The sequence below is a fragment of the Bradysia coprophila genome, chromosome IV (assembly GCF_014529535.1).
Source record: "Bradysia coprophila strain Holo2 chromosome IV, BU_Bcop_v1, whole genome shotgun sequence".
NCBI classification, from domain to species: domain Eukaryota; kingdom Metazoa; phylum Arthropoda; class Insecta; order Diptera; family Sciaridae; genus Bradysia; species Bradysia coprophila.
The window spans coordinates 15178503-15193211 of record NC_050738.1 but is presented as its reverse complement, the minus strand read 5'-3'; the positions used below and the strand labels follow the sequence as shown (position 1 = coordinate 15193211).

The window sequence follows — 14709 nt, the reverse complement described above, 5'->3', positions numbered from 1 at the left end:
CTGTCTTTAAGGATGAGTTGAAGGTTGCAGTTTCTGAGAGCGATACATCAGGCAGGCTAGTTGATGGACTCATTGATGACAAAGTATGATTGTTCGTTTAGGGTTGAATGAGATCAAGATCAATTTGTCCGGGTCAACCACAAACCGGCTAAACAATCAATGGAATAAAATGTGAAAAGTCAAAGTTGCATGAATTTCTTATTTATTCAGAGAAACACACACAAATCATAATGCTTAGATGAACCATGCTGTCTGGCATATTTTGTATTGTTTTTTTTTACTATTCAATTAAATGCTAAGAATAAAAGAGAATTAAATTGAATGAAAAAAAATAAAACCTTTTACGCTATCAGTTAAACCACACTCAACATAATTAGGAAGAGAGAAACTGAGGCGATTGCGTATGAGCAGGCAACAATAATATTGGAAAATTGTTGATCAGGTCGAAGCAGTGTCAGTTATGCTACATTTCCCTTTCATCATAAAACCATTGTTCATGCTTGCGAGAAAGGACTTGAGTGTGGAGAGAAAATTTAAATTCTCTCACTGCAAGTATGAAAATGTGTTTTCGTGAATTTGCCAATTAAATTTTAAAATCGATTTTCTGACACAACTGTACTGTTCGCCATTCGCGAATGTTTCTCCAATGTTTTTATCGCATATTCAATGCCCCGCCTTTTCATTTGTGTTAAGGTCATTCCGAAAACTGGTTAGAAATAAATTACAAGAAAACAAAATCAATTTCATGAATTGAAACAGCTAGAATTTCTTTCTTTATATTGCTGGTATATCAAATACAAACTCAGGACAGAATACAATAATCTTTTTTTTGTTAAATTTTCTTTTACGAATTGATTTTGATATATCGATATAAGGAGAGGGGGCGGTGCTAACAAACTAAAATATTATCAATTATTATCATCATCATTTTTAAATTGTATTTATAGTGTGTACCGGACGTACGGAACCTCAACATCTTCACCCTCTTCATCATTACAACAGACTTCAAAAACGAGCGCAGTAACATGAGGTTCAATACGTTTTTTCGATACTTTTTTGACCACCTCCGACATCGGCAGCTTTAAGCGCTCTTCAAGCTTGGCCTTCTGCATAAAGAATGAGTACAGCATGGATACACCTTGGGACAGCATCGTAATCTCTAATTTGTGTTCGTTCTTGAAATGGTCCAAGAATTCGCGAAGAGTCAGTTCGCCTTTTACTTCGAATCGGTCCCACAGAGTCCATTCGATGTCGTAGTACTTCTGTGTGGCGGCCTTTATCGGTTCGGAGAAGGCGAACAACGGTATAGCCAAGTTGAAAAATCCATTTTTGAAGCGGTCCAACGTTTTGTAACTGTAAAATGAATGTTTGATTGTCAATGGTGACTGATTACGACCGAGTGATCTTCAAAAATACGAACCCTTGAGCTATTTTGTACAGCTCCAATGCTGCCAAGCCCGACACAACGGTTGTCGATGTTGCAATAGCCGGAATAATTTTGCCGGCAATCAATTTCGACGTATGTCGGTCGGCTGTTTGAATTTTATAGTTGGTAGCACGGAGATTGGAACAAGCGACAATGTAGTCCATATGGAAATTTGTGTCGTCATCCTTTTCGAATTCGATTGGTGTAACTTTGAAGTTTAGTGGTCCCAAATTTATCAGTTCATTGATGATGGTTTGCACACGATCTTGGTCAATACTTTCACCATTTTGATCGGCTTGCAAGGCAGCATCGCTTTCGGCAATTCTAACACCGGATCTGGGATTGAAAACGGGCACCTGAAATTAAATAAAACCCAAGACATGATTACAGATTGTTGATTGGGCAGCCATGGGGTCCGCTGTTACCTTAAAGCAGACACAAAATTGAATTACATACCTGCACTTGAGCTACCATTTCGGCAATAACATTCTTATCACGAATGTGTGGCAATCCGTAGACCTCAGCCTTTAAGTTGGCAGCTGCATAAACGTAATCTAAATGCATCGGATCGTTAATGTCGAAGGTAAGTGGAGTTGGACAACGTTTTGGACCCGACCAAAATGGTTGGCCACTGGAGGTGGTTTGGTCTGGAGGAAAGTTGAATAACAGTTGACGAATTTGATTCGAGAACTGATCTTGCCAGTGCAATCTGGCCCATTTAACACAGTCAGCAAAATTTTCCGGTTTGTCGGCGATCAATGCGGCCTAAAAAGCAAAATGATTTTTTTTTTAAATGAGAAATCGGTCTCCAGTTACACAAGTCGAGTGGGAGTACTTACTCTTACTGACTCCAAGATCTCCAACGGTTGAACGCCTGGCATTTTCAAGACTCTATCGACGAAATTCGAGTCGCTTAAGTATTGTGACGCATTTTCAGCTGATTGTTTAAAGACGCCTTCAAAATTATCTCTGGCCCATTGTAATGTGTGCTCGATTGCATTGGGGAAATTCTTCAAAGTGCAAATGGGAATACTTTTCTCTGGTGGATCTTGGGATGAACTGTACGATTCGGTTAAAAATGGTACGACAACCTGGAAATTTCCAAATCAATTGTGTCAGTAAAAAGCATTTAAACACTTAAAGCGCTTCACTGTGTACCTGTGTACTACCCATTGTTCCTAGAGTGCCAGCATCAATCAGCATTTTTCTGTAATAAATGCAACGCCGATCCATGTAAATTCGTGCCTCAACATTGTCAAGTGCGTTAGCCACACCATCCAAAGCTTCGAAAAATTTGTCGTCGTAGATTTTCTCCGATTCGGATCCAACGCGATTTTCGTGAGCGACAATGTTGATGGTTTTGTTCATTTTCTTTATAGCTGCGGCTGCAGTGTGTGATTTCGGCTTCTGTACGTCATTGGGACGGAACAAAAACTGTCGGTTCAGATTGGACTTTTCAATTATGTCCATGTCGGTGATATAAATGGTTCCCTTGCCACTGCCGATGCCCATCATTGCGAAATTCTTCAAGTATTCACATCCAATAGCTCCAGCTCCGACGATGAAGTAACTGAAATTCAAAAGATTTTTTGTTATTGTCTCTATCGACAAAGGGCGAAGCGTTGCAATTACTTTAAGTCACCAAGAGTCTCCTGGAATTTGGATCCGAAGACTGCGATTTGTTTGTCATAGCGGCTGCCAATCGGCTTACATTCCTCCTCAGTTAAATCTTGTTCCGGCAAGCATTCAATCGCATCGAAGTAGAAATACTGCTGTATGGGCATAAATTTGCCCGAACAAGCCTTCATGACTTCCTGTGCGACGATTCCACCAACTGTTCCGACCATGGGCGACAATTCACCAGCCGAAATCTTTGCAAAGGTTGTTAGCAGCGGTTCATCGATTGGACTCTCCAAATTACGAGCGTTGGCCATGTTGATAAATGCCTTTGAATCATCGTCGCTCCATGGATTCGGTGTACGACCATTTTGTTCGATGAATTCGTGCAAAACATCAAATGCAAGATGAATTTTTTCTGGTCGATCGAATTTGCCAAAATCGGAGTAGATGAACGCTGGATTGGCGTGACTTTCTTCAAGGGACGAAAATTTCACGGTTTTTGGCATTTTCACTTGCTTTGCGATGCCACCGCGAATGTACTCGCTAAATTTGGTTGTGTCACCAATGCTGAATGTGTACGGTCCAAGGACTTTGATTGGGATTGGACTAATGCCATTCAATTCAGTCATGCCTTCAACCTGAAAGTCGTAAAAAATTGCCAAATTATTTTCCGGAAATTTCGTTAGATTTATAAATTCGTGAAATTAATTCGTTCGTTCGTCCGTTACGATTGTTTTCATTTCATAGGATGCATTTTATCAGTTAAAATTAAGAAAAAAAAAACAAAATTAAGCTGACGTTCATCGAAAGCTGCTTTAATATTACAGAGAAGGTCCACCCTGATAAATAACAAGGTGGACAACAGACATTTTGGTTTACAGACATGAATTTAAATAAATCGTGAAAGGAGGAAATAATTGATCACTTGACCAACTTCGGATTTCAATAAACACTCCAATTTCATACATTAAAGATTTGGTTCAAGGCTAGCGGAACATGCAGGACCTGCATTGCAGATAGTTTGTATGTAACATAATAAATGACAGTTCATAAGGTATTGAAGGCTAAACTTTTATATGGAGTTCGTGGAGTATCTTGTCAGAATGACTAAAGTGGATTTAAATCAACACAGACCATACTAACAACATGATAAATAATCTAAGTCTCAGCGTATTTTTCAATGAGCTTCCGTTCAACCTATGTCATCAATAATAATCTTGAACTGATTGATAATCACGCCTCTAATCGCGCGTTATCACTTTCTCATGTTATAAAAATAATTGTTGACAGTTCAGCTCTTACAACTTCTGAGCAATGCAAGAAACGTGAGTAATGCAGCACGAATACCACAAGCCCTGGCAGTAGTAGCTGTAGCTCGAACACAACAACAGAGTTTAGAGTTCGATGGGATGGGACTAATTTTCAAATGAGTTAGCTGATTCAGTTTTTGAAATTGATATTTTAATACTAACAGTCAGAATTTGTGGCACAGTTTGGAAACTTCATTTGGGACAGTAAATTTACAATAGTTATTGCATCGTTGCGTTTAGTTAAACCGGGCGAGGAAATTATGCTTTCTTCCCTGTAACCGAGTCGACATTTCTCGGTGACCAAAAACGTAAAAGGTTCTTCCCGGTCCATACATTTCCCGCTTACTTGTTTGGCGAAGTTTCGATCTCGCGGGAACCAAATTTTTTCCGAAAACCTTTCCCTGTAACGATGTTACCAGAAAACCACATTATCTCCAAGCCCGAGTAAAACACACAATGTTCGGCCGAACTGTGCAGTACTACAAGATATTTACATATTAAGTATGGTTTTCATTCAACAAAAAGTATTCCGTGAGAGAGACGTCAGATAGCAAGCTATCAAGTAAGCAAAGCAAAAGTTAAAAAAAAAACAACTTTGCCTCTCACACGGAGTACTTTTTTGGTAAGTGGAAATCAAGCCTTAAAAATTAAAAGAATTTATAATTTTGGCTGATCGGATAGGTCCGAAAACCTCTTGACTGAAATACATTCGAAATACATATGGCCCATTCCGCAGTTGCCCATGCCCAGCCCATGTTATATTTTCAAGTTTGCATCTTTTTCAATCAACTGTATTTGAGTGAAATAGAAAATAAATTCTCTTGGGAAATAGGTTAGGGAAATAAAAAAAAAAAAAAATTAAAAATTGGCTTGAAAAATGTCAAACGACCTAAGGGCACAATTGGGATTGAGTTACAAATGGTTTCGCGGATCAACCGTAAACCTTCTTATTTACCGTTCTCATTCAAACCGATTTTTTAATCTAATTTTCGATAACCTTGCAGCAAGGCGTTGTTCAGAAACGGTTTTGATTTCTTATGGTTTAAAGATTAAATTACATTGTCAGATTGAAAATATCAGGGATGTATACGTTTCTCTTGATTCGATTAACCTTTGTTCCCTCTCAAATGTTTTGTCGTTTGAGACGTGGGACTGCGTATTTCGAACTATTGAGACTTTAATTTTCACCCGGGTAACCACGGTCCTGTTTGTACTCAATGAATTTCCATTGATTGTTTTTTTTTTTCGTTTTCATTGCAGGCTTTAAGAGGGCAGACTAGGTGCGAAGTAGGCTATATATTGAAAAATTGGTTTTAAAATTAATGTAGACCATTTAATGAAAATCTGTTCCAGCAATTAGATGAGCAATATGTTTATCTATCTCTAAAAAATGAAAAACGATTTACAATAAGCAACAGTTGGAAGAAAACCGATTTCCAAAATATGAACGTCGCTTAAAGTTAGGCTATGCAATATTTTTTTGGAAATCGGTTTTCTTCCAACTGTTGCTTATTGTAAATCGTTTTTCATTTTTTAGAGATAGATAAACATATTGCTCATCTAATTGCTGGAACAGATTTTCATTAAATGGTCTACATTAATTTTAAAACCAATTTTTCAATATATAGCCTACTTCGCACCTAGTCTGCCCTCTTGATTCAATTAAAACTTTCGAACGTAACATCGCAATTAGTAAGTAAACCTAACAGCGTCATACGTAAACCGTTTCGTTATTCGACCTAACCCCTTAATAATGCCGATGCTCAGTTTCAAATTTCCATAATTAATTAAAAAATTTACAGCTTCGTTTAGTGCCGTGTAATCAATAAAAACGGAAAGAACTCGCTCATTTATTTATTTTTACGATGAAAAAGCAATGCTATGCGGTATATATAGGCGGATGATATTTTTCTGAGTAATGAAAACAGTTAGCCCGACAAAAAAAAACTTAAAGGCGACAAAGAAATTAATTGGAATTTATTTTTCACCCGGCATAATTAGTCAGCATAACGAATTTCACAACTCTGTGAAAATCGACAGACAATCGACATTCATGTTAATTCATGTCCGACAGAATAACAATAGAAAAAAAATCGAATCATAAAAATTATCGCAGGGTCATTGCATTTGCGTCCATTAAAAATGTAATGTACCGTAAAAACGTAATTCCCATTCGGAAAAAATAACCACTTAGACAAAACATTGAAACGCAATGAAATAAAACAAAGACTTCGTGACGTCACAATCAACATGAATCATGTTGAAAGAAAAATAACGAAAAAGAAAATGGAATTTGCTAGAAAATAAGGAACAAAAAAGTAAATATTTTTCGCATGTGAATTTTACCTCGGTAAATGTAACATGATCTCCATCTTCGAGCCCGTGTCTGGTTTCATCCAGACAAGTAACAATGCTTTCAACATCTTTAGTGATTCCAGCCACCATAGTTGAAATTGGATTATTTCCATTGGTATCGTAAACAACGAAATTTTCACCGAAATCACAAAATACTTGAGCGAATAGGCCTCTCGTATCGGCAATAATGAGGGCAATATCATGTTGATGAGTGATTTTAGCGATTCTTTGTTGTTCGGATGCTGTTGATGTGGTCAAAACGACAACACGAAATTTTTTCAGAAAATCTTCAGTCAAATCGCCAGTGTACGATTTTGTAGGCACGTAATTGTTCAATTCAGATAATTGCTGACGGGATGCCTCGGCACGGTTTTGTCCAATATCATCTTCAGTCAAATAAAATTGAGTCGATAGATCACCAATTGTGCAAACCGCTTTGTCATGCAAAGTGACAGATTTGACACCACCAAGAATTACATTTTTTGCCACTTCAACACCAAGGCCGCCGAGCCCCGATATTAACACATCCGAATTTGCCATGCGACGCATGGCGTCATGGCCCAAAACATAAAGTTGACGAGAGTATAGACTCTCATCAATTTCAGAGGTTGATTCGCGCGAAGTCGACCCATTGTTTGCGGCCATTACTGCGGAGGAAGTTTCGTCAACTGAAGGTAGCTTCCGCTTTTTGGCAGCTGGGGGATCAACGGAGCTATCAAAGACTTCAGCACCAGACATCGGGCACAAAAACCAGCCTTTGAATTAAAATCCTTCACTTGTATTCAATGTTCAAACACTTAAAACACACTTATTTGCACTCGGATTAGATTAAATTATTAAATTTTACACTAAAATATCAATTTATTGCGGTCGCTAACACGATTTGTGTGAAGCGGTGTTTCAAGCATGAAGAAGATGGCACGCACAAATTCAATTCGAATGAAGCGTCAAAAATTACATTAATTTTTTTCAATCTGGCAATTCTTACCAGAGTTATTAATCGAAATTTTTGGAAAATATTTCTATTGGGAATGGGCGGAAAGATTTGATTTTATATCTGTGGCATCAAATTCAAAATTCCACGTTCCTACAATGAAATAATTCCATTGGAATTAAGGTTCCGATAGATTAAGGTTAGCTAGTTTAATATGTGTGCATTACGTAGGTGGAAGCACGGGTTTTCAGGGATCATAATGTACCAATGCACGTCTGGCAACTTGTAAAAATTTTAAATCAAAACCCACCGCTGACCGGTGGAGACTTGCTTGACGAACGGATAATGGGAAACCAAATTCCTTACTCTATTACCTTGCGGTTTAAAAAGACATAATTTTTAGTGAGTCTTCAGATAATTATAATCAACTGCTCTAGCTGGTTTACCCGTTTTACCGCATGTTTTACTCACACATACACACTGATTTATACGGGGTTCACTTGCGTGGTAATATCGTATATAAGCAATGTGGTAGGAGTGGGCAAAGTTAGATATAAATTTGGTTGGCATTAAGAGGGCAGACTAGGTGCGAAGTAGGCTATATATTGAAAAATTGGTTTTAAAATTAATGTAGACCATTTAATGAAAATCTGTTCCAGCAATTAGATGAGCAATATGTTTATCTATCTCTAAAAAATGAAAAACGATTTACAATAAGCAACAGTTGGAAGAAAACCGATTTCCAAAATATGAACGTCGCTTAAAGTTAGGCTATGCAATATTTTTTTGGAAATCGGTTTTCTTCCAACTGTTGCTTATTGTAAATCGTTTTTCATTTTTTAGAGATAGATAAACATATTGCTCATCTAATTGCTGGAACAGATTTTCATTAAATGGTCTACATTAATTTTAAAACCAATTTTTCAATATATAGCCTACTTCGCACCTAGTCTGCCCTCTTAACTGTATAAATTGTGGATGAACTTACTGATTTTTTGTTGATTTTTAAACGAAAAATATCAAAAGTGTGGAAAGAGGCCAATAGTTTTTTGACGGCAACCTACAATTTTCCTTCAATTTTTCAACATAGATCATCTTCAAGGTCATTTGAAATGCCATCAACGTCAAGAAATGCCATCCACGGTAAAAAAAAAAAAACTCATACAAATGAGGGAATGAACGAAACATTTAACGAAACTTAAGTAAGGCAAATTGAATGTGAATCGGAATATTGAATGTTTGACGAGTTAAGTATAGTTTCCACTTAAAAAGAGCACTCCGTTTAGCCTCCGTTTACATGACAGTTGTAAAATAGAACAAAGGAACTGTCACGTAAACGGAGTAAAAAATTGAAATAAATTCAATTTCCACTCCGTTTGCGTGACAGTTCTTTTGTTCTATTTTACAACTGTCATGTAAACGGAGGCTAAACGGAGTGCTCTTTTTGAGTGGAAACTATACATTATTGCATATTGCATAATTAGATAACACCACCACTGGAATTAGTATGTTTTCCAGGTAAAATGAAGTGTTGTACCTTTGGAATATTGAATGTAGGAATGTATTGAATGTTTTCAGAGGAAAGTAGTGTATTTTCAAGATGATCTGTAGGAGTTCATTTTTAAGATTTTTTAGATTTTAAGATCACCCACAAAGATCGACACACAACAAAAATAACAGGATGAGCTCCGGTAATTATGGAGCAAGACGTGTTGTATTAAGACAAAAGTAAACAAGATTTTCAAGTTTGTGTTGCTCTCCGTCTCGGTGTCAACTGTTACTCCGCACACAAATGCATATGCAATTCGTTAGTAGACGAATCTGGTACACATGGCCTTAGCTGCCCGAACGCTAAGGGAACATATCCAAGACACGTTATCCTCAATCAGATCTTCAATAGGTCTTTGACATCTGCACGTCGTGGCAATACATTGGAACCGATAGGCCTTTCACGTGATGATGGTAAACGCCCAGATGGCGTCACACTCGCACCATGGTCCAAAGGGAAACGATTAATTTGGGACGTTACCTGTGTCGACACTTTGGCAGCATCATATCTTCACCTTACAAGCAAGGTAGCAGGTTCAGCGGCTGAACGAGCATGCCAACAGAAGCACAGTCATTATACGAAACTCAAAGCGTCAGGTTTTCTGTTGGCTGGTTTAGCATTCGAAACATTAGGCCCGTGGTGCAAGGAAACAAAATTATTCGTAGATTCAATTGGCAAAATGTTAATTGAAGAAACTGGTGACATTCGAGCGAAACAATTCTTATACAACCGTTTATCTTTGGCTATTCAACAAGGCAACGCAGCCAGCATTCTAGGTACCCACCCAACAAGCAATAAGTTTGACGAAATTTTCAAGTTATAAATATTTAAAAAACAAACCCATGTAAAATGATCACAATCTACTTTGACAAAATAAAAGAATTCTGTTCCACAGAGAAGTAACAGATTTAGTAAATATATCGCAATATAGTTCTTTGGATTCTATTGAATCCTACCTACCGAGATCGGACGCATTTTTCAGCGGACTTTTTGATACTTGCCTTGAAAGGTATTGGTCTCCACAAGCCAACACAACCATAAAGAAATCCTCGATGCTTGTTAGGCTAGTCGAAGATTGTTAAAAACCGAAAACATGCACTTTTCTTGTGGAGTTCTTTCCAGATACATGAAAGCTGCGTAGTCGTGCGGGTGTCGTTGGAAAGGGAATTGAGAGTTCTTTCGAATGGGGTCTTATTGGGTTCAAATTTTAGTTACACTTTGATATAAGCAGTTGAAAATTAAGGGAAAAATTTGGCTATTTGGGCAAACTTGCAACAGTTGCTCTGTAACAGAAAAGCAACATAAACACAGAAAAACTGTTACTGACTGTTACTTGCCTCAGCTTTCTTACAACACCAGACATGCATGGGAAGTGACACCTACCTTTGAAGTGTAAATTTGAAAGTGAAGATCTCGAAGATCTACGAACACGTATTGCAGTAGTGCCGAAACAAAGAAAGTGATCTTACAAAATTGCAAAATCAAATCTGAAATGTGCTCCTAGCATTCCTAGGCTGCTACGCAAGATTTCTGACCCATGGTTGTCATAAAACATAACAAATAGGAAATTATTCTCACTAAGACATTTTAACATCACTTGGCCGAAAGCTTTGTTAATTAAAACCGTCAACTGAATTGGAGCTTTATGTCAAGGCTCATAGCTAGGGTCTAAAGATATTATTTACCTTTAATTTTGTAGAGATTAGAAGCAGAAACCACGAAAAAAGATCTTAGTAAACAGAGTAAATTCTGATCTTGGAATGTCTTTTACCTTTTTAGTAGATTCATAGCACACTAGTTAATGGCCCATTGAAATTGAAATGAATAGAAAAATTAGTTTAGACAAATTAACTTTTATTTACTCATCATCCAGGGAATCTACGTTCGATTCAGCAACAATTTTTTCTTTCTTTTCTTCGTCGTCCAAAAATTGGTCCCATTTGGAAAGACGTTTTTCCATTTCCTCTTTCGTTTCATTGACTTTGTAATTGGTTTTACCATCATACAGTTCTGCGGTCAGTTGCCTTTTACCGAAATAACGCTTGTCCATCATCTGCACAACCAAATCCGCCTCTTCTGCATCACCCATATTTATTTGAGCTACACCTTCCGGATGTCTATCGAATATCACCACTTTGGACACTTTGCCGCATTTACTGCACTCCTCCCTTAAGTCCCGCTGATAATCGATGATCAAATGCACCTCCGTGTCGAACAGCTCTGGCGTAAATAAATTTTTTATGATCACAATTCGTTCATGCTTGGGTCGTTCACCTCTCATTTGTTCCGGTCGCCAATCCAATAATTTCTCTTGCATCTTTTTCAACTTTTCTTTGTCCTTCTTTTTCTTTTTCGGCTTTAACGTCGGATTGTATTGGCCACGCATCTCGAATTTGGCACGTTGTACTTTGATTTTCTTACCGCGAACATCAGAACCGTCAAGGAGGTTTAAGGCGAGATCAACAGATTCAACACGAATGTAATGACACAGTCCATCTCCTTTCAGTTGACCATCAGCTTCAGCATATAGTTTAACTTTCAGCTTATTCGAGCCGGGATCACGGAATATCATGCCGCATTTCGACATCAATTCGGTGAATTCCTCTTCTGTGATGTCATCTGGTAGGTTGGAGACATATACCTTCGTATTCTGCTCTGGTGGAAGCTCGAACCATTGCTGCGATTCCGCTTGATTTTTTCGCTTATTCGATGATTTCGTTTCCTTCTCTCCGTTTTTACTTTCTTCTTCAACAACGTCCTTTCCTTTTGCGACCTCATCTTCTTTACATACGTCATTTGAAGTACCTGAGGTATTGTCAACGAAGCCATAGCTCATCTGGTATATCGCCATGAAATCGTCATCAATTTTTGGAAACCAAGCGTTTTTCTTGTCGTCCCAGAAAAATGTTGCTCCATCTTTATCCGTGTACGTGTGCACTCCATCGACAATGTTTGTACTGACTTCACTACCCTGTGTCTTCGGAATCCATTGATTTTGAACCGAATCCCATTTGTAAAACTCATTTTCTAAAACATTCTGATTTTCTTTCGCTATCCATTGGTTCGTTTCGGTACACCATCTGTAGTGTTCGTTCTCATAGGGATTGCTGCTGTTGACGGCTTCCGTTTGACTAGTCTCACCAGTTGCATTGGCATTGCTACCTTCCTTGATCGGCAACCATTCATTCTTTACCGTGTCAAATTCGTATTGACATTTCGTCGTCGGGTCTGTGTAAATTGCCTGTCCTTTTTCATTGTAGGTAATATCTTTCTCATATCCGTGAGACACACCATCCGCAGATGTTGATGCATTTACATCGTTCACTTCACCGCGTTCCAGCAATTCCTTTTCACGATTTTCATTGTTGGAATTTTCGGATAATGAAATTATCTCGGAATGTTTGTCTAATTCCTGTGGCTGTGCAGAACCTTTAGCATCAGTATTGACGGCTGGACTTTCATCCATTGTTGTATTAACACCACTTTCCATATTTTCACAGAATTCAAAACCAGAAATCCAGAAAATGATTCAATAAGCTCGCATTTTATTTATTTATTTCTGTGTTACAGAGCGAAACGTTTGCACGATGTAATGTCACTGCTAAGCCTGCTAAACTGACTAAACATCAATCACCAATGTTCGAATACAGTGTTGTCGTAAAATTAAAATTCATCGAAGTTTTAAGTCCCAAACTAAATAATACTTGTTCTCCGGACGAAATGACGCAATCAAATACCTCATCGCTAGAGAGTTAAAAGTCTTGTGAATGTGTTTGTTCTCACAATTTATTAGTTGACTAACACGAATTCAGTCCAAGGTCATATTTACATATTGTTTTCATATCAAACGTCGTTAACTGGTTTGACAAATATGAAAACTCCGTATAGAGTGTTATGATGAAAGAGAAGAAGATATTTTGACAAGTACCCCAAGGCAAGTTAAAATAAACTGGTCTTCTGTCCTCTCGCTCTCAACGTACCACGTTGAAAGAGAAGCAAATACTTTGACAAGTACCCCAAGGCAAGTTATAATAACTAGTCTTCGGTTTTCTCGCTCTGATCATAACAGTCTATACAAGTCTGATGTAATCGAACATCTTTTTTTTACTTCAGTGAATTTCTGTAATCTGTTGGAAGATGTTGCGAGTAACATTCGTTCTTCTATCGATTGGTAGTGTCTTCTGCGAAACAAAACACCCGATCGAAGTCGCTTATTACGATGAAATCAAAGATCTACCAAACCACCCTGAAAAGTTGTTGGTTGATGTACGAGAACCAGTTGAACTAGCAACAACTGGACAAATACCATTGAGCATAAATGTGCCTTGTATGGGACTCATTACTTTTACCATACCTAAAATTGATAGAAATCATTTTTTTTTTGAGTGTCAGAGGTTGAAAAAACATTTTCAAACGAAACATCGAACGAAGATTTTATGAAAATTTACAATCGCGCAAAGCCAACATTCACTGATCAGATAATTGTTTATTGTCGAACTGGACGTCGATCACAAATCGCTGCAGAGACTCTCGTCAACCTGGGATATCAACGGTTAGTATAGCAATATTGACAACGTATAAGAAACTAAGCAATGGAAAAGTGCATCTGATTAATGTTGTTAAAATTTTAGTGTAAAAAACTACAAAGGATCGTGGACGGAATGGGCTGATAAAAGTGGACTACCAAAGTAAAGGCTGTTCTTCAATTAGAAAGACTAGATTTGAAAGATTAAAGAAATGAAAACGATCAGTCTTTTTCTTAGATATAACGGTATGGCAAAATGTATTTATTTTGTCTGAATATCAAGAATATTTTAGAAGTACTCAGTTAGAAAGATCTATTTGTAAGATACGCAAACATTTTTCACTGTGGCACGAACGCAAAAAGCAGACAAATTCATTGCGATGCATACAATTTCACCATAAATTACTTTCGAATCTGTGTAATCTGAGTAGGACATTGACTTTAAGGTTCCAAGTAACTGTAATATACCAATTTTCACTGGACGTACACCATTTCATCCACAGAGATCGGTTTTCATAAAAATATTGATGAATATGTCTCTATATGGATGAAATTTTACAGTAATTTGACAATTCGTATCGCCTTGGAACGAACCGAATAGACCTATAGAGTGTCATGATCAGAGCAAGAAACCCGAAGACAATTTAGTTATAACTTGCCTTGGGGTATTTGTCAAAGTATTTGCTTTTTTTCAACGTGGTACGTTGAGAGCGAGAGGACAGAAGACCAATTTGGGGTACTCGGGGTTCTTGTCAAAATATTTCTTTCTCTTTCATTATAATACTCTATATAGACTGTTATGATCAGAGCGAGAAAACCGAAGACTAGTTATTATAACTTGCCTTGGGGTACTTGTCAAAGTATTTGCTTCTCTTTGAACGTGGTACGTTGAGAGCGAGAGGACAGAAGACCAGTTTATTTTAACTTGCCTTGGGGTACTTGTCGAAATATCTTCTTCCCTTTCATCATAACACTCTAACAGATCTGTTA

General features: G+C 37.6%; 2 protein-coding genes across 2 annotated transcripts; both read right to left on the bottom strand.

Annotated features, from left to right (window-relative positions):
• Positions 1-823: 823 nt before the first annotated feature.
• LOC119066851 (ubiquitin-like modifier-activating enzyme 1) lies at positions 824-7660 on the bottom strand. The gene is made up of 7 exons (XM_037169518.1): positions 6703-7660; positions 3059-3684; positions 2585-2996; positions 2266-2517; positions 1883-2191; positions 1421-1782; positions 824-1353 (listed from the first exon to the last, which is right to left on the bottom strand). The coding sequence occupies exons 1-7, from the start codon at positions 7447-7449 to the stop codon at positions 942-944; spliced, it is 3120 nt and encodes a 1039-aa protein (XP_037025413.1). The 5' UTR covers positions 7450-7660; the 3' UTR covers positions 824-941.
• A 3373-nt stretch (positions 7661-11033) lies between these two features.
• LOC119066850 (HIV Tat-specific factor 1) lies at positions 11034-12817 on the bottom strand. Its single transcript, XM_037169517.1, has one exon. It carries the CDS (start codon positions 12682-12684, stop codon positions 11053-11055), a length of 1632 nt encoding a protein of 543 aa, XP_037025412.1. The 5' UTR covers positions 12685-12817; the 3' UTR covers positions 11034-11052.
• Positions 12818-14709: the final 1892 nt, after the last annotated feature.